At 48.0% G+C, this 19,575-nt stretch overlaps 1 protein-coding gene across 1 annotated transcript in view; it reads left to right on the top strand.

Annotated features, from left to right (window-relative positions):
• Fam227a (family with sequence similarity 227 member A) overlaps positions 1 to 18,874 on the top strand; it is a 59,444-nt gene extending 40,570 nt beyond the window's left edge. Inside the window, exons 13-18 of the mRNA XM_052748361.1 lie at positions 447 to 541; positions 3,610 to 3,767; positions 6,058 to 6,210; positions 7,695 to 7,835; positions 11,326 to 11,454; positions 15,869 to 18,874. Coding sequence (XP_052604321.1) covers positions 447 to 541; positions 3,610 to 3,767; positions 6,058 to 6,210; positions 7,695 to 7,835; positions 11,326 to 11,454; positions 15,869 to 15,941 — 749 coding nt within the window. The 3' untranslated portion in view covers positions 15,942 to 18,874. The remainder of the gene's footprint in view (positions 1 to 446; positions 542 to 3,609; positions 3,768 to 6,057; positions 6,211 to 7,694; positions 7,836 to 11,325; positions 11,455 to 15,868) is intronic.
• The last annotated feature ends 701 nt before the right edge of the window (positions 18,875 to 19,575 follow it).

Below are 19,575 nucleotides of genomic sequence, written 5' to 3'. Positions count from 1 at the left end.
GCTCCAAAGCTACACAGAGAAACCCTGTCTCAGAAAAAAAAAAAAAAAAAAAAAGCTTTAGGTCTTAACTTATTCTGTGACCACCCTGTTCCTGGGTTAGTGTGACACTTATTATTTATGTGTTCTTTCTTTTCTCAGTAAACTAGGAGGCCCTTGAAGATGATTTAATTCTAGCATCCAGCATGAACCTGGTATGGAATAGATGTTCAGTAATTATTTGTGGCATAGAACAAAGGATGGACAGATAGATGGGCCAACATGACTTATAGCTGTTTGCCTGGCTATAAAGCAAGCAGAGCCAGATGACTCCAGAGGACTGACATCTTGCACCAATACCAACACACTAGGGCATTTTCACTCTAGCAGGAAGCTGAGACCCACCCCAAACTTTTCGTTTTCTCTGGGCAAATACCCATGATCACTTTTTTGCTGTATCACATTGACAGATCACCCTGTAACAACCCTGTTCTCCAGGAAAGCCACACAGCAAGTCAAGAGGATATCAGAAGCCAGAGCATGCATGAATTTGTTACTGAAAAAGGTGAGCATAATATTGGAAATTTAAGAACTATTTCATTGTTTTTAATGTGTGTGTGTGTGTGTGTGTGTGTGTGTGTGTGTGTGTGTGTGTGTGTGCCTGCATGTGACTGTGTATGCATGTGAGTACAGGTGTCCTCAGAGGCCAGAAGAGGGTGTCTGATCCCCTGGAGCTGGAGTTATAGGCTGTTGTGAGTCACCTGACATGGTCACTGGGAACCAAATTTGTATCCTCTGGAAGAGCGGCAAACATTTTTAACTGATCAGTGTTCCTGACTTCAGAGCAGAGGTGATTTAAAGGAGACGTGGCCAGAGCATCTTCATCTTACGCAGGTGTCAGGTAAGAGCTGGGATGCTTCTGATTACAGCCCAGATGATGCCAGCAGATCTTCTAAGGATGATTCCTGGGTTAAGAAGACGCCCACTATCAGAGTGTTTGTCTGTATTTAAATTCTCTGCTGGAGCCGGGTGTGGTAGCTCACCCCTGTAATATCAGCACTTAGGAGGATTGCTGAGCATTCTAGCTAGCCTGAGCTACATAGCAAGTTCTAGGCTATCCTGGGCTACAGAGTCAGACCTTGTTCTCTGAAGGCGTAAATAATATTTTTTTTTCTACTTAAAACTCAGACCCCATGTGTAACAGGAAGAGAGCTGTGTGAGCCTGCTTCCTTTTCTGTTGTAGAAATAAATACACCTTCTCAGTGGGTTCAGATCTCTGTGCTGCCCCTCACCATCTGTGCAAGCCTAAAGCCAATGGCCTTTGTCTGGAAATAGAAAACCAGTTCCGGCCATCTTTGGTCCCTGGTGCTAAGAGCTACTGGATCTGCTCTACAGACAGAAGGAGTGGAGCAGTCATGACCTAATCTGTAGATTGTCTGGGTAGGAGTTAGACTGGATAGTGACAGATTTTAACAGTGATGACAAACGGGACATCTGAGAACCTGCAGGAGCGATGGGAAGAAGTGCAGAGACCAGTCGGCTCAGCCGAAAGGTCTTGATGGGTAGCTGTGGCCAAAGAGGCGTGTGATCTCATCACTTTAAGAAATACAGTGGCTGGTCATGGTGGTGCACACCTTTGATCCCAGCATTTGGGAGGCAGAGGCCGACAGATCTCTGTGAGTTCGAGGCCAGCCTGGTCTACAGAGCAAGTTCCAGGACAGCTACGGCTGTTATACAGAAAAACCCTGTTTCAAAAAAAAAAAAAATAAAAATTAAAAAAAAAAAAGAAAGAAAAGAAAAAAGAAATACAGCGTTTCCAGACCAGGATGTGACATGGTGGAACACTTGCCTGCTGTGAAGAGATCTGGGTTGCCAAAAGAAGGCAAAAATTGGTAGAATCTGCTGCCATCCAACACCACTACCACTGCCTTTTGTTTGTTTCTTTTGGTTTTGGTTTTTCCAGACAGGGTTTCTCTGTGTAGCCCTGGCTGTCCTGAAACTTACTTTGTAGACCAGGCTGGCCTCGAACTCAGAGATCTGCCTACCTCTGCCTCCCAAGTACTGGGATTAAAGGTGTGCACCACCACCACCTGGCTTTCTTTCTTTCTTCCTTCCTTCCTTTCTTTTTTTTTCAATTAATACGGGGTCTCACTGTTTTCCAGCCTGACCTTGAACTGCAGATCCCCCTGCCTTAGCCTCCCAACTGCTGACTGTGCACCACTGTAACAAGAATCTTAAACAGTCTTATTAATAAAAACAAACCCGGAGCCAGGTATTAGGGTGAACTCTGAAAGATCAGAGAAACAGAACAAGCCACATCCAGCCTCACCTCACCAATTCCTCAGCTGATCTTGTTTCCTCAAACTGGAAGCCTCTGTCCTCATCTGAATGGATCTCAGCTGAACTGCTGCTAAAAGCCTAAAAGCTTAAAAGCCTCTAGTTCCTGGTCCTCATGCCTTATATACCTTTCTGCTTCCTTCCGTCACTTCCTGGGATTAAAGGCGTGTGTCTTTCCCAAGCAAGACATGAGATCTCAAGTGCTGGAATTAAAGGTGTGCCACCATGTCTGGTTGTTTCCAGTGTGGCTTTGAACTCACAGAGATTGGATGGATCTCTGCCTCTAGAAGGCTAGGATTAAAGGCGTGTGTGCCACCATTTTCTGGCCTCTATGTCTGTCTAGTGGCTGTTCTGTTCTCTGGCCCCAGTTTATTAGGGTGCACAATATACTGGGGGACACAATGTCACCCCACACCACCACACTCAGCTCCTTTTTCTAGCAGCCTGCTTACTAATTAGAATGATAATCTTTGCCCTTGGTGAAAAATTCAGTCTTTAAAGTTTTTGCTAAATTGTGTGTGTGTGTGTGTGTGTGTGTGTGTGTGTGTGTGTGTGTGTGTGTGTGTGTGTTGGTTTACACATGTACAAGTGTACATGGAGAAAAAACTTACTAAAATGGAATTACTAGAGCAGAATACATTTTAGATTGTTCCACAAGAAAATAGTACAAATTGGAATTCACTTGCCCCTAGGCCTGTGTTGTGCATTGTCCAATTCTTTCTTGCCATTTCGACAAGGGGAAGCAGCTATTTGTTATTGCGGTAGCTCACATGTAGAACTTTTCTTTGTTTTGGCCATTCCCTGAGGAGGCATCGTAGAGCTGGAGTTCCTGGGTCAGAGGCATAGGTGCTGGAAACATGGAGTGTCAGTTCCCTTTCCTACTGCCATGATAAGATAACCTGAGAAGAAAACCTAAGGGAGGGGGACTTTGGGCTCATGGTAACAGACCGTCAAGGCGAGGAAGTGCCAGCAGCAGGAGCTTGAGGCAGGCGGGCGCTCACATTGTGTCCGCACTCAGGAAGCAGAGAGCCATGAATGCTGGTTCTGAGCTCGTGTTCTCCAAGCCAGACAGTCTAGGATCCCTACACAGGAATGGCCCCACCCACAGTGAAGATAGATCTTTAATCAATCAAGGTTAAAGATATATATACCCTCATAGATATGCCCAGAAGCTAAATAATCCCTCACGTATGTTTGGAGACTTATTCCTTGAGTGGGTCTAATTCCAGTCAAGTTGACGACATTCATCATCTCACATGACAACATCTTTTCTTTTTCTTTCTCTCCCCCACTTAGTCCCACCCTGCCTGCAAAAGCCCCAAGTTGACTGTAAACCAATTCAACCTTTATGGGAAGAGCCCGCTAATTATGTACTACTTCCTCAACTACTCTAAGCTGCCGCTTAAAGGCCAGGATTTGCTGATCAGCCGGAGAGAAAAGACCAAAGTCGTCCCATATCCTTGTCACCAGGCTCCTGCCACCTCTTTGCAGAAGTGGGGCTGGAAGGGAATCATCCAGGCTTTAGTGCATAGCCTGACACACAGTGGGTACTTGGTAGGAGCAGCCATGGTATGTACCTCAGAGGTATAGTCTTGCTCGTGTGCTAAGGTGAGCCTCAAGTCTAGGCCTTGGTACTGGCCAGTAGACCCTGAGCGTGTCGAAATTCCCCACATTCAGAGCCACCTTTTCTCATCTTTCAGTGTGAACGTAGGTACCATAGCCTCCCTGATGCTCACTGGCCCCAGAGTGTATGGGCCATCAGTTTTGGTGTCCATGTGAGAATTTCATCTAACCTCATCTGCCCCAGCTCCATTTGGAGTTGGTAAAAAGCTCAGTTCTTAGGAAACAGGTGCAGCATGTGTTGGTATCCTGAGCCTTAGCAACATGCTTTAGGGCTAGAACAGGGGTTCTACTGACCCTAGTTTGCTCTGTTTGTCCAAATAGCTCCAGACTCTGGAACTAATGCTACACTAGCCAGCCAAGTGACTTCGGAAACATTCCAGTTTCTCTGTAGGCATCACTTCTTTCATCTGTAAAATCAAAAGAAGGGTTTCTGCCTCATGGGTGCTGTTTGTTTTCTGAGACAAAGTCTATCTGTATAGCCCTGACTGGCCTGGAACTCACTGTGTATGTAGATCAGACTGGTCTCGAACTCACAGAGATCTGTCTGCCTCTGCCTCCTGAGTGCTGGGATTTAAGACTTGTGTCACCACACCCAGCTTCAGGAGCACTTTCACAGACTGATTCCCAGAGCAGTGGAGGGTGCTCAGCACATGGATGGTACTCCACTGCCTTTGCTAGCTCCTGGGCAGGAGGGCACCAGGAGGCCTTTTCTTCTCCTGCCCTTAGAGTTTCATGTCACAGATTTCTGAAGGATAGTGACAACTACCACTAGGCAGCTTGGTCCACATTGTCCCAGCGTCACCACATTCTTTAGGTCCCTGTGGCTCAGAGGCAGCACCTGGCTGGGATGTACCAACCTTAGCAGCCCTCCGAGCTCCTAAAGTGAAGCTGTCCTGCCGAGCTATGGCATTGTGACTGGAATGTGTATGACTGCCACTGTAGGGAGAACCACATTGCTGTGTCACCGTCCCCTAAAGGACGAGCATCTCTTCTTTTCAGGGCAATCCTCCTGCCTCAGCCTCATGAGTGCTGAGATTACAGGTGTAAATCACCAGGCCTGGCTTTTATCCCCTTTCGTAAATAGATAAATGGAGTCGTAGAAGGTGACAGAGGAGGTCCCACAGCTTGTCACAAACACAGCCAATATTCTAACCAAGGGTGGGAGTACAGCAGAAGAGAAAAGTGGTGTTTGTTTGTTTGTTTTGGTGTTTTGAGACAGTGTCTCCTGCAGCTCTGGCTGGCCTGGAACTCCCTGTGTCCTTGAACTTGATCCTCCTAATTCCGTTTCCCAAGTGCCTGGATTACAGATGTGCATCACCACACCTGACTGAAAGAGGGGCCTTTTCAGTGTTATCCTTTTTTTTTCCAGTGTTAGACTTGAAATGGACAATGAAGCTGAGAGTGCTGGTGTGTACCTATAATGCCAGCACTCAGGAGGGTGAGGCAGGAGGCTGACTATTAACTTGAGACTATGTTGCTGGATCCTGTTTCAGAAAACCAAATCCAGCTGGGCTTGATGCACACACCTTTAGTCCCAGCACTCGGGAGGCAGAGACAGGTGGATCTCTGTGAGCTCAAGGCCAGTCTGGTCTACACAGTAAGACTGTCTAAAAAAACCAAACCAAGCAAAGTCCAAACACCAAACCAGAAAACAAGAGATGAGTGATCAGGCCTACAAGGAGAAGGATGTTGGAGTCCCATCCCCTTCCCCATTGTGGTGACACACTCCAAGCCCAAACTGTTCGGCTGGTGTGCTGTGGTGATGCCGGAGAACCCTCTGAAAACAGCACTGCACTGCCCAGCAGCAGATGCTGCTGTCTTTCTCCTGCAGACAGTCTAAAGAAGTAGTTTCTGCCTCCCTACTGTGGACAGGGCCAAGGGGGCTTTATAACAAGGTGGGCACTGCCTGGCCCAGAGAGGACAGCTGTCTTTATTCCCAGGCTAGCCCTAGCCAGCCTCAGAATCTCACTGTGTGGATTTGGGGTACCTCCTCCAGAACCCCAGAAACCAAGCATTGTCTTTGTATAGTCCACGCTCCCCTCCCCTTCCCGTGCACAAGGCTCGGCCACTAACAGTGCATGAGGGCAACACAGTGGACCTTTCCTTGACCGCAGAATCCACTGACTCTGTCATGACTTATGCTGACATCATCCACCTGGTCACGAAGAACATGGAGACTCGGAAGAAACGGCTCAGGCAGCTGGACCAGCTGCACGAGAACGAGTGGGCCTATTTTAACAACTATCTAACGGAACTGCAGGAGAGCTTCGAGAGGTAGGAGGGGCGGGTGCAGAGCCACGCATGGACACCTGTCCACTGCAGCAGCCAGAAGGGGTGAGCTGGAGTGGGGCGGGGCTGCTTGCTGGCTCTCCACCTTCACTGAGCACCGTCAGCTTTCCTGTGGCCAGATTCGAAACAGCTCATTCACAGAGCCTAGCTCCTTTCTTTAGAATGTGTGGGTATGTGTGTGTGTGTGTTGAATTCCTGGTTCAAGTTATCCTCCTGCATCAGCATGCTGAATAGTTGAGTATGTACTGCCAACCCAGCTTATGGCATCATTTTTTAAAAAAAAATTATTTTATTTTATGTGTGTGAGTGTCTTGCCTGCCTGTATGTATGTGTACACCTTAATGCCTGGTGCCTATATAGAAGTCAAAAGAAGTTGTTGAACTCCTGGAATTGGCATTACAGATGGTTGTGAGCCACCTGCCATGTGGGTGCTGTGGACTGGGCGTGGGTCCTCTCCAGGAGTAGCCCATGCTCTTTTTTTTTTTTTTTTTTTTTTTTTTTCTCGAGACAGGGTTTCTCTGTGTAGCTTTGCGCCTTTCCTGGATCTCGCGCTGTAGACCAGGCTGGCCTCGAACTCACAGAGATCCGCCTGCCTCTGCCTCCCGAGTGCTGGGATTAAAGGCGTGCGCCACCACCGCCCGGCATGCCCATGCTCTTAACTGCTGAACCATCAATCTAGCCCCTCATGGCAACATTTTAATTCACACAAACATATATTAATGATCATCTTGTTGATCTTGAATACTCATAACCTGATTCTTCATCAGGTAATTGTCTCCTTGCATTTCAAAAGCCAGCTGAAGGTTATCCAGTTCAGCAAGCCATTGTGTGTGTACCCTGTGAACACTCTACCGAAAGCTTCCAGTAGCCCAGCTGCCAACACTTCCTGAGCATCTCCTGTCTACCTGGCACTGTTAAACATCTGACCTACAGTAACTCACACCTCACCACAAACCTAGTGACCCGTGTGAACACACTAGCACAGAGCAGTGAAGTCATTTTCCCCAGGTCACACGGCAGAGCCCCAGTGAACTCATCTTCCTTCTGAGACTGTGCATATACCAGCCCTCTCTTAAGATGGCGGACCCCTCATCTCTCCTGTAGTTCATTTTATGTCCATTCTAAAACCCCAGCAGTCTGCGTCTGGGATGTGGTGACTCCTGTGTGGTCAGATGTTTCCTGGCAGGCTGGCAGACTAATGTAGATGTCTGTCTGACAAGATCACATTGCGCTGGGCGATGGTGGTGGCGTATGCCTTAATCCCTGTCCGTGGGATACAGAGGCAGGCGGATCTCTGAGTTCAAGGCCAGCCTGGTCTACAGAGTGAGTTCCAGGACAGCCAGGGCTATACAGAGAAACCCTATGTAAAAAAAAATAAAAGGAAATAAAAGAAAGAAAGAAAAAGAAAAGATCACATTGATTCTTTCATCCTTTTTCAATCCATGTCTTTTGTCATTTTTATCCCTCAGGGAGGTGAAGATTATCGATCAAAAAGTAGCAGAAAAAAGAAAGGCCAACCATAACCACGTTTCTTCCACATTACTATTTGATGACTTGTTTTTCAAGAAATCCAGAGGAACCCCCCAGAAAGAAACAGCTTTTCTCTCAAGGTTTGTTCAAACAGAAACCTTAGAAAATGTCTCGTGTGATTGATGGGAAAATTCTGGCCACATGGGGAAGGTATGCAGTGGATGTCAGGGTCCAAAGGACACCCACTGAACTTTCCTCGTGCCCATGTCTCAGAATAGAGAATTGGACTAGGGATACATGGATTGTGATAGAGACAGTTTATTAAGATAAAAAGCCGATTCTGAAGGTGGACTAGAGAGCTAGGACAGGGCTGAGAGGCAGAAGCCTCAGATGTCACTTGGGGTCACTCACACAGCGCCACCTTCTTCCACCCAGGATCCTGGGGCTCTTCTCCCATGTGCTGTTCATCCCCGTGCCGCCATGGTCAGGAGGGTCTTCCAGTCTTGGTGCTGGCTTCTCTTGTCTGTTCATGCACCTGATCACCCTCTCTCCAGCCCCTCATCATTCATTCAATACTTCTCTCCATCCCCCACTCTCCTGCCACAACTTTTTCTTGAAACTTGTGGTCCCAGAAGTTTTATTGGAGGTTGAGGGATTTAAATGAAATTTTAATTCTGTGTGTATGTGACTGCATGCAGATATGTATACCCCATTCATGCAGGAGCCCAAGAATGTCAGAAGAGGGTGTCAGAAACCCTGGAACTAGAGTTACAGACAGTTGTGAGCTGTCTGTCATATGGGTGCTGGGAACTGAACCCGGGTCCTCTGTAATGCAGCCAGTGCTCTTAAATGCTGACCCATCTCTCCAGCCCCAGTGATCAGTTGTTTACTGTAGCACGAATCCTAATATTGGTCTTATAATAAAAACCTGGAGTCAGGTATCAGGGTGAAAGCTGAAAGATCAGAGAAGCAGAGCAGCAGCCACTAGGGTTCCTACCTCTACCAATCCTCAGCCTGAAAGAGACGAGCTCCTGTCTCCTGCCTTACATTCCTTTCTCTGCCCAGCCATATCACCTCCTGTCCAAACCTTCCTAATGCTGGGATTAAAGGCGTGTGTGTCTCCCAAGTAAGGGGAGCAAAGGCATGAGATCCCAAGTGCTGGGATTAAAGGTGTGTGGCACAGCAGGCCCTGTTTCTCTTTTAAACTGGATCAATCTTGTGTAGCCCAGGGTGGCCTTGAATTCACAGAGATCTGTCTGCCTCTGTGGCTTAGCTCTGCACTCTGACCTTTAGGCAAGCTTTACTTGTTAGATCACAAACAAAATAACCCCGCAGTTTGCAGCTTCCATGTATCTGTTGGTTGGAAATGAACCTTTGGATGTCCTACAGTAGGAGGTGGCTGCGATCCCTGCGCCATAGAGAGTTTTGTTTGAATATATCCTGAAAGACATCACTTTTACAAAATTAAAACTACAAAATCTAAATAATAGTAACATGGTCGCACTCACCTATGGCCCTAGAAAGGGCCAGAGCCAGGAAAGCTACGGCCATGCTCACTCCTGGAGAGCCGTCCTTGTATAACTTATTCCCTGCAGTGTGATTCCTTGCACTGTTAAAAACAAAACAAAACAAAACAAACAAACAAAACAGATGGGCATGCCTTTAATCCCAGCACTAGGGAGGCAGAGGCAGGTGGATCTCTATGAGTTTGAGGCCAGCCTGGTCTACAGAGTGAGTTCTAGGACAGCCAGGGCTACATAGTATGACTCTGTCTCAGGGGGAAAAAAAAAGCCACATACTGATGGTTATCTATTGAGAATGTGATAAAATACAAAATAATAATTTTAAGGCAGAATCCAGTGGTGGAACAGATTAAAAGAAGGTAGTATGAGATAGCATCCTCATCCTCTTATGGATATAATATTTCCAGCCCTTGCTGAGGTTATTCATACATCCTCCACACACCCTCATACTGACCTCATACTGCTTCCGTCTCCCTGAGGCGTCTTTCTCTGGCTTCTGTTTGCTGGTTTTCACTCTTTGATCTTTTTTGTCTCTATATTCCCTGTGACCTGTCTTCATAGTTCAGGGGAAAGCTCCAAGAGGCTCACGGGAGCCAGCCCTGGTGGCTATGGCTCCTTCCTTGTGACAGGGAAGCAAGCCCTCTGCACAGGGAGGCCCCAAGCATCAGCCGCCACTTTTCTCAGGACCATCCTGTGCCTGGGGAGGGAAGAGCCTTTCTTTATGGGCTGATGCCTGGCTGGCTGCATTCTGGAAAGGGAAGAAGCAGTGGTGCAGGCGCCCTACATCGAAATAACCACTCAGTTCTCTTTATTTTCTTTTGGTCTTGTATCACCGGCCTCTTTATTTTGGTTTCTCTAGGAGATAGAAACCTTTAATTCCCATGACAGTTTGAATCATTATATAAATTAGGATTATATCTAGATGTGCATCACAGACAAAATAAATAACAGTGGTATACATTAATCCCTGGAGGTGGAGTGTCTAGGCCTGGTGGGGGTTCCAGGGCCTTCAGGAGCCCAGGATCCACCACCTTGTCCCTTAGGGTTCCTCAAGGTCCCACGTTGCTGCTGGAGTTGCAGGTATTCAGTCTGTCTTCCAAGCCAGCAACCCAGGAAAGCTAATCTTACTCGTTTTCAGCCTTCTTCCCAGAAGTCCCGTTGCCTTCCCCGTGTTCTCATTGGTAGTATAATAAGGACGGATGTAACGTTTTCTCCCTTACCACTTTGGTGCACAATTCAGTGTTTCTGAAAATCATTGAAATTTGATGATCTTGATGATTTGAATGACCCCTGTCATTTTAATGATGAGCATCAGTGACCACAGTCTAGTTCTTTAACTTTTTCCTCCTCTGTGAGGGTCTGTCACACTCATATACAATAGATTCCCATTACTTTCTGTGTTTTAAAAGGACCTTCCCTGAAAATACCATAATATTACCACTTTATTTCAGGGGCCTGATAATAGTCACATGGTGATCATTGCAAAGGAGCTTGGGAAATGTGATTTTAAAAAGTGAGACCATTTCCATCTCCAAACTGGTTCCATTGCCAGGGTGACTGATGGGATGGTTGGTGACCGTCCCCATCACTGACAGGTAGTGGCAGTCTCTATTTTAGAGATGAAGAAAAAGCACTTACCCAGACTCCAGAGTGGCAGCCTAGCTTATCAAACCTTCGGATTTAAATTTTTCTCTGAATTGAGAAAAGGCTTTGACTTTTAAAGTTATAGCAGTTTTAGCTTGAGCAGAGGACAGTAGGGCTCCTGAGGGAGCATCACTTGACAAACAGTCTTCATCACCTCAGCCTGACTCCCTCAGACCCGACCACCCTGTTTCTCCACCTGACCCTAAACCCAGTGTGCTCGTCCTCAAGGTCAGGGTCATTTCCAGAGACTCTGCAGTCTTGGCCCTCGTTGAGCTGCTACTGAAAGATTAATGAGAGGTAGTGGCCTTGTGTTGGCCCGCCCTCTACCTCCAGCCCCTTCTCCAGTCTGGCCGACTCATACTCTCTTCCCAGTGGGTATCAAGGTGCCAGAGAAACTGCTTCTGGAGAACCCACACCAAATTTCTGAACTGGTTTCATTGACATCCATTTTGCTTCCCCACAGGAAGAAAAAGAGGGAGACGGAAGAGAGACTGAAGGCTTTCCAGTCCCCTTTCTCATTACGGAGCCCCATGGACACCTATTCCCTGGGTTTAAAAAGCCCCTACAGAATCGGGTCTCCCTCCAGTAGCAGGTGAGGTGGGCCAAGATGGGGAAGACCGGGAACTAGGAAGCACCCCCCTCCAGCCCAGCTCCCTTAGGGTTTGCCGGAGAGACCTGGCTGGGGAGCTTTGTACAGGGCCACTGCGTCTTTCAGACATTTTACTTCTCTCTATTTGAAGTCTTGCCATAATAGTACTACATTGTCGTGACGACGATAGCTCCATTTACCAATGGTTTATCCTGTGCTGAACATGAAGAAAATAGGCCCGGCACAAACATGACCCCATAGGAAAGTTAAGCTTTCCTGAGGTAGGGACTAGACACAGTATCCCAAGCATAGACACAGGTTACAGCCTACTGCCTCAGGCACCTGTGGGGATGCAGGAGTAGGTACCCACAGCCCCAGCTGACAAGCAGCTAGTGCCGGGCACCAAATACATCAGCAAATTAAATGCCTGCAGTACCGGGGACCCTGGGAAGATGGAGCAGGGGTCCAGGAGTGATGTCACTGAGTCTGGCACAAATGACAAAGTTTCCTGGCAGAAGGAGGGGGGATGTGAAAGAGGCAGCAGCTAGGAGAGCAGAGCCAGGGGTGGGGAGAAGCTCAGATGGTGGGGAGCACCGCATGGGAGGAGGGCAGAGCCAGGGGTGGGGAGAAGCTCAGATGGTAGGGAGCACTGCATGGAAGGAGGGCAGAGCCACAGGTGGGGAGAAGCTCAGATGGTGGGGAGCACCACATGGGAGGAAGGCAGGGCCACAGGTGGGGAGAAGCTCAGATGGTGGGGAGCACCGCATGGGAGGAGGGCAGGGCCAGGGGTGGGGAGAAGCTCAGATGGTGGGGAGCACCGCATGGGAGGAGGGCAGGGCCACGGGTGGGGAGAAACTCAGATGGTGGGGAGCACCGCATGGGAGGAGGGCAGGGCCACGGGTGGGGAGAAGCTCAGATGGTGGGGAGCACAGCATGGGAGGAGGGCAGGGCCACGGGTGGGGAGAAGCTCAGATGGTGGGGAGCACCGCATGGGAGGAGGGCAGGACCAGGGGTGGGGAGAAGCTCAGATGGTGGGGAGCACCGCATGGGAGGAGGGCAGGACCAGGGGTGGGGAGAAGCTCAGATGGTGGGGAGCACCACATGGGAGGAGGGCAGGGCCACGGGTGGGGAGCTCAGATGTTAGGGAGCACCGCATGGGAGGAGGGCAGGGCCACGGGTGGGGAGAAGCTCAGATGGTGGGGAGCAGCGCATGGGAGGAGGGCAGGGCCACGGGTGGGGAGAAGCTCAGATGGTGGGGAGCACCGCATGGGAGGAGGGCAGGGCCACAGGAGGGGAGAAGCTCAGATGGTGGGGAGCACCGCATGGGAGAAGGGCAGGACCAGGGGTGGGGAGAAGCTCAGATGGTGGGGAGCAGCGCATGAGAGGAGGGCAGGGCAGGGTATGGGCAGGACATGGGGGGGTCGTTCTAGACTGGACAAACAAGGAGGTTTTTATGAAGCCCTTTGTTTTCTGTTATGGGGACTGCTGGAAGATGGTTGGCAAGGACATCACTGATTAGATTTGGCTTTTCAGAAAGCCAATAGCAGGTTTTAGTGTGCACGTCTGCAGGACTTGTAAAGGATCTCACAAATCCTTGTCTGTGCTTGGTACCTGTCTATACCTCTCAGTCAGGAATCCCCAGACTGTCTCAATGTTGGCTCAGAAAAATATTTTAGAAACTAGTCCTTAATAACATATTACTAATTAAGAAACCATTTACAAGCAGGAAATGGTGGCATGGGGTATCATCGCAGCACTTAGGAGGCTGAGGCAAAAGGATTTTTTTTTTAAGTTTTATTTATTTATTATGTATACAGCATATATGCCTGCAGGCCAGAAGAGGGCACCAGATCTCATTACAGATGGTTGTGAGCCACCATGTGATTGCTGGGACTTGAACTCAGGACCTCTGGAAGAATAGCCAGAGCAAAAGGATTTTAAAAGAACAAGTACCTTGGTATCTAACTGGTGAATTAGTTGTTTTTGTTGCTGTAATGAAACATCCAAAGGTGAATGTTCATGACAAAAAGAGATTTATTTAGCTTACAGTTCTGGAGGTCTCAAAAAACGTGTGTGTGTGTGTGTGTGTGTGTGTGTGTGTGTGTGTGTGTGTGTGTGTGTGTGTACTATGTGTGCTGTGAAATATATGGAAAAGAAATCAGAATTCTAAAAGGATCACACGCGCCGGGCGGTGGTGGCGCACGCCTTTAATCCCAGCACTCGGGAGGCAGAGGCAGGTGGATCTTTGTGAGTTCGAGGCCAGCCTGGTCTACAGAGCGAGATCCAGGAAAAGGCGCAAAGCTACACAGAGAAACCCTGTCTCGAAAAACCAAAAAAAAAAAAAAAAAAAAAGGATCACACGCAGCCAGGTGGTGGTGAGGCACGCCTTTAATCTCAGTACTTGGGAGGCAGAGGCAGGCGGATCTCTGTGAGTTCGAGGCCAGCCTGGGCTACCAAGTGAGTTCCAGGAAAGGCGCAAAGCTACACAGAGAAACCCTGTCTTGAAAAACAAAAACAAAAATAAAATAAAAGGATCACACGTGTGCATGTACACACACACACACACACACACACACACACACACACACACACACATGCACTGACTGGGCCATAGCTCACTGGGTAAAGCCCTTGCCGCACAGGCGTGAGGACCTGATGGCTAGGACCCAATGTGACGGTAATTCCAGTATTCCTGCAATGAGAGGGCAGTGGAAATGGAGACAGGAGAACCCTGCAGGCTTGTGGGCTAGCTAATCTTGTAAACAACAACAAAAGGTAGAAGACAAGGACACCCAAGGTCGTCCTCTGGTGGACACACGTGCGCCATGGTACACATGTGACCCCACAAATATCATACACATGTGCACACACACAAAAGGATGGTATAAACACCTGCGTCAGCTGACTGCTCCCTAGGGACCCCAGGTAAGGGTTAACCAAGCCAACAGGTTCCCTTTTGGTTTACCCCACAGAAAAAGTCAAGGTGTGGAAACTGTAGAAATGTTAGAGAGAACCGGTAATCATCGGCCTTCATTGCTGTTACTTCTGTGGTCCTTACCGCACCTCTTAAGTCAGGAAGGCCTGGAGCATGCCTGGCTGGGAGTCCTGCCAGGCTCCACCCAAAAGGACTCCTTTTTGCTGGGCCCTGCACCTGGGTTAAATTCTCAGAACCCAAAGGACAGCTTACAACCATCTGTAATTCTAGTTCCAGGGGATCTAATGCCCTCTTCTGGCTATATATGTGCCCGCAAAACACTCATACACATAAAATAAATAAATCCTAAGAAAAGGAAAATTTAATTGTTATTTTAATTAAAGTAAGGTGAAGCAAGGCAAAGTCATCTCTCTGTCTCTTTGATTTTCTGAGACAGGGTTTCTCTGTGTAGCCCTGACTGCTGGAACTCGCTGTAGAGACCAGACTGGCCTCAAACTCAGAGATCTGCCTGCCTCTGCCTCCCAAGTGCTGGGATGAAAGGCGTGTACCACCACGGCCAGGCTTGACATAGTCATCTTTTAAGTGCTAAATAGAGAGAGACAGCAGTCTCGATCACTGAACTTTTAACATCAGCTCCCTCAGGACCCCCTGGTTCTGTGGCCCTATGTGGTTCTTATCTTGAGTCTCAGCCTTTTCCTCTGTAAAATGGGAATGATAACAGTGTGTATGGCTTAGGGTTGATGTGCAGAATGACTGGTCAGCTCTTTGTAATGCCCAGAACACAGTGCCTAATACAAGTAGACAGAACAGAAGTGTACCATCATCATCGTCGTTAACATTACTGTTTGAGACGGGCTCACTATGTACCCCAGAGTAGTCTCAAACTGAAGAGCCTGCTGCCTCACCTTCCGGAGTGCTGGATTACAGTGTAGGCCACTGCGCCCTGCCCGAGAAGGGCTCCTGAAATGTAAGCAGCGAGTGCTGTACACAGCTGGCTGTAAGACACCGCTGCTCGGTGCCCCTTGCCCGTTTCCCAGCAGCCCATTGCCCTTCTTCCTCCCTGGAATATCTAACATCAGGCTGCTGGGGCTGCTTCCTCATCTTTCCAAAGCCTGTGGGCTGATCCCATCACTTCATTGGTCACTAATAGGATTGTGATTCATTCAACACTTGTCAACGAGCCAGGACTCTGTTCGCTCGTTGTTCCCTAGAACACTTTGCTTGTCCTGAGAGCTAAGCCTAGATGTCTATTTTAATTTGCTTGTCTTCTTGATATTTTTTCCCTTGTGTATTTACTGCTGTCCACCCCCAGATTCTTCCTTGGTTGTATACATCTCCCCTTCTCCCAGAACATTCAGACCCTCCACGTCACCTGTCACTTGCTGGCCTTTTGATCTGCTTCCCTCAGGTGCTTGCTTCTAGCCTGCTGACATCTTGGCCATTCAAGATGTCATTTGTCTATGTCTTTTCATTCCTTCACAGTGAGCTCGTCACCAAGGTTTCCAAAGCCACACAGGACGTGCTCTTTAGACTCTCACCGTCTTCCATGGAGTGAACTCGCCCACGCACAGGCTCGGACTGCAGAGGTGGTGCCTGCGTCTTTTGGTGGAATGGGATAGAAAATGGAATCAGCAATGGCAAACGAGAGCACCCCTGCAGCCAGGAGCATGCTGAGTCTTCCCCAGTCCACGGGATAAAGACGATTAAAGGTTACATCTACCACGAGCTGAAGTTAGGGCTGAGAGAAGGTGATTCGCTTCATCCATTCAGACATGTAATTTCTTCTTTCATTCCCTTATTAATGATAACAACACAATTCAACACGTCCTTATGAAACATAGTAAGACCTTGTTTCAAAAACCAGGCAAGCAGGGAGGGAGCTGAGCCAGGTAGTGGTGGCACACACCTTTAATCCCAGCACTCGGAAGGCAGAGACAGGTGGGTCTCTGCATTTGAGGACAGCCAGGGCTACTCAGAGATACCCTGTCTCAAAAAACCAAAACCAACCACCTGAGACACTCAGCTACGTGGACTGAGCATTTTCTGGATTCTTGGACTTTCCATTCATAGTTAGCCATTGTTGGATTAGTAAGAAAGAGAGATTCATTCCATAAGTTCTGTTACTCTGAAGAACCCTGGCTAATACAGATTTTGGTACCAGAAGTGGTTGTGGAGCAACAGAAATATAAGGATGAATCTTTTAAGCATCTGGAATAGTCTTTCCGATTTGCTGATACCTACAAGTACTGAAACTTCTCCAGGAAGCTCAGAATGTACGAAAAGTCCATGATGTGAACTATTTCACAAACTTACAGAGATAAGTACATTTGATTATTCTGAGTCACCAAACAAATAAACAACAAACCAACCCCCCACAGTTCTGACTTCAAATTGAGAACTGAAGGTGAATTTTATGTTTCAAACAGCCTGCTGAAGACCAGGAGAGGTGGCTAGAAAGAGCAGGGGAAGGAGGATGGAGAATTCCACAGCACCAGGGAAACTTGGAGGGTGTGTTCACTGTCCTGACAGGGGTGAGAGGCCTGCAGGTTCACACACCCATAATTTGCTTTAAGGGCATGTATGCTCTTGTGTTAACTCTACCTCAGGCTGTTGTTTACAAATGCATGTGTTAGCTAGGCATGATGGTAGATGCCTGTAATCCCAGCACCCAGGAGGTGGGATAGGGAAGATCAGGAGTTCAAAGCCAGCCTCCACCACATCCCAAGTTCAAGACCAACCTGAGCTTTACTAGACCGTGTCTCAAAACAAACAAAACATAAATTATAAACATAGATATTTCGGAATTCTGCCCACTGAAATAAAATTAGAAATAAAAACTGACAGCAACCCAGGACACCCTGCCCCAGTGGTAGGTAAGTGGTCTACCACTGAGCTGCCCCCACCTCTAGCCTAGGACTGTGGCTTGAGATAACGTTCTCACTAAAAGGACTCATATGAACACACCAGGCGGGTGTCCACTGGTTTCCCACACTGATTCAGAGCACATAGACTTGAGCCAGCTGTGAGTCTGGGGCAGCGTGTAGATGGGAGTCACGACAGATCCTGCCCCACTGTGTCTGTTTGTCATTACTCCACGAAAAGCACTTGGAGCAGCGCCCAACTCCAGCAGGGGCTGTACATGATGCTGTCCTGCTCACTGCCTGCTCCATGAACATGTGGCCTCATGGTCTCTTCCCTTTGCACCTGAGACCTGCTTTCTCTCCTGAGCCTCACACTGCAGAAGAACCACTTGCCCCTCCCTGAAGAAGCCTGGGTGGGTCTGTCTTCCACCCTGTAAGGCAGGCCAGCCCTCAACCATCTTCCTGCTCAATGCAAGGGTTACACCATTAAGGTCTTCCCAGTGCTTGGGTCCCAGTGGCCCACCTGATCTTCATATGACTCTATGAAGACCACTCTCTGTCTCCAGTTCCCTGCAGGGCTCTGCTTCTTTAGGGCAGATGTCTGTCTTTATCTCTGTATCCAGCAGAGAGCTGAACTGAGAAGTGTCTGATGAGTGCTGACGCTGTACATGGTCACAGGTAGGCCTCTGATGTCTGTGTGGGAAGGTTAGGAGGTTTGCACCTTGGGAAAGGTGAACAAATGAGAAAGTCCAAAACATATGTGTCACTTACATGTATATAGTAAATATATCATATGTCTATACATTAAAACATTTCCATAGAATTCATTCACTCATGTATGTTAAAATATATGTGACACACAATTATTTAGGGCTTGCTCATCTATTATCTATATTACGTTAGCTATTAGCACATATCCTAAGTTTATCTACATGTTTTTTGTTTAAATTTTTTTGTTTGCAGTACTAGCTGTGGACCCTGCCTGTGCTAAGCAGGGACTTTACCAGTAAACCACTCCTTCATGTTTCAGGGTCTTGCTTAATTTTCTGGGGCACCCTTGAGCTTGTGAGGCTCCCGCCTTAGCCACTGGGCCCAGCTGCCTCTACATGGTTTGGGGGTGGAGGGTGGGAGGCATGATCATGGAAGAAGTTCAAACTATAGGAGTGGGAATATGTCTGCACCCCGATATCTGTATTCCTTTAAATCCTGCACCGGTTTGTATTATTTGTCTGAAGCGTGTCATCCCTGCTGGGGACTACTGACCCTCCCAGAGCTGTGAAACAAGACTTCTTTTCTGGTAATGGGAGTTGGTACAAACATTTCCAGGAGCCTAAGATTCTTTTCAAAGTCCCTGGAACTATCTGTGCCTGCCCCATAAGCCAGCTACACTTCTGGAAATCTACCCTAAAGAAAACTCAGAAAAGAAGGCATACAGGAGATGTTTGTCATCTCTGATAAGAGGAGACACTTGTTGATAACAGACATTCCATGGAATTCTGCGCGACCATTTAAAAGCTAGGTGGAAAGTGCAAAAATAACCCTAGGGGTGTGGCCGAGTGGCAGGGTGCTTATTGAGTATGTCTGTTTTGGTTTTGTTAATGTTTTCAATAAAGATCAATTGTTTTTATTTCGGTTTTGGTTTCTAAAACTTGGAAGAGTTTTTTCTTTGCCTCCCCCTCCCCCCATTAAAACTATAGGCCGTCCTTAGAGGCAAATGCACACATCAGAGAGCTTGTCGGAATGTGTCCCTGCAGTAGTAAGCACGTGTTTGAAACTGGGCACAAGAGGAAGGGAAGCAGAACAAGAGCACAGGTCGGGTCTGAAGACAGAGCTTGCAGCCCAAGGAGATGCTTTCCCGGCCGCTGTCCCTTCCACTGCACCGTAGCTGCCCCACATCAGCGTTTGGCCTCCCGTTGTCCTGCCAACCACTCGGGTTCAGCCTAAATGCCGTGTTTCCCCTCCCCCAAGAAGAGATCAGGTGCCCCATGTGCGTTCCCATACCACCCTGTATTTCTATTAATTTTAAGATTTAGTTTTTATTTTTGTTTATATGTGTGTGTGTGCAGGCCAGAAGAGGGCATTAGATTCCCTGGAGTTTAAGGCAGTGTGTACTGTGGAATAATCCTTCTGTACACTGTGAAAATGTGTTCCTCTCATTGTTAATAAAAAGCCGATTGGTCAGCCGGGTGTTGGCGGCGCACGCTTTTAATCCCAGCACTTGGGAGGCAGAGCCAGGCGGATCTCTGTGAGTTCAAAGCCAGGCTGGTCTCCAAAGCGAGTTCCAGGAAAGGCATAAAGCTACACAGAGAAACCCTGTCTTGAAGGAAA

This window comes from Peromyscus californicus, unplaced genomic scaffold, assembly GCF_007827085.1.
Source record: "Peromyscus californicus insignis strain IS unplaced genomic scaffold, ASM782708v3 Scaffold_20__1_contigs__length_68692818, whole genome shotgun sequence".
NCBI classification, from domain to species: Eukaryota; Metazoa; Chordata; class Mammalia; order Rodentia; family Cricetidae; genus Peromyscus; species Peromyscus californicus.
Note: the sequence above shows the minus strand (reverse complement) of the source record. Positions and strands in the feature narration are given on the sequence as shown.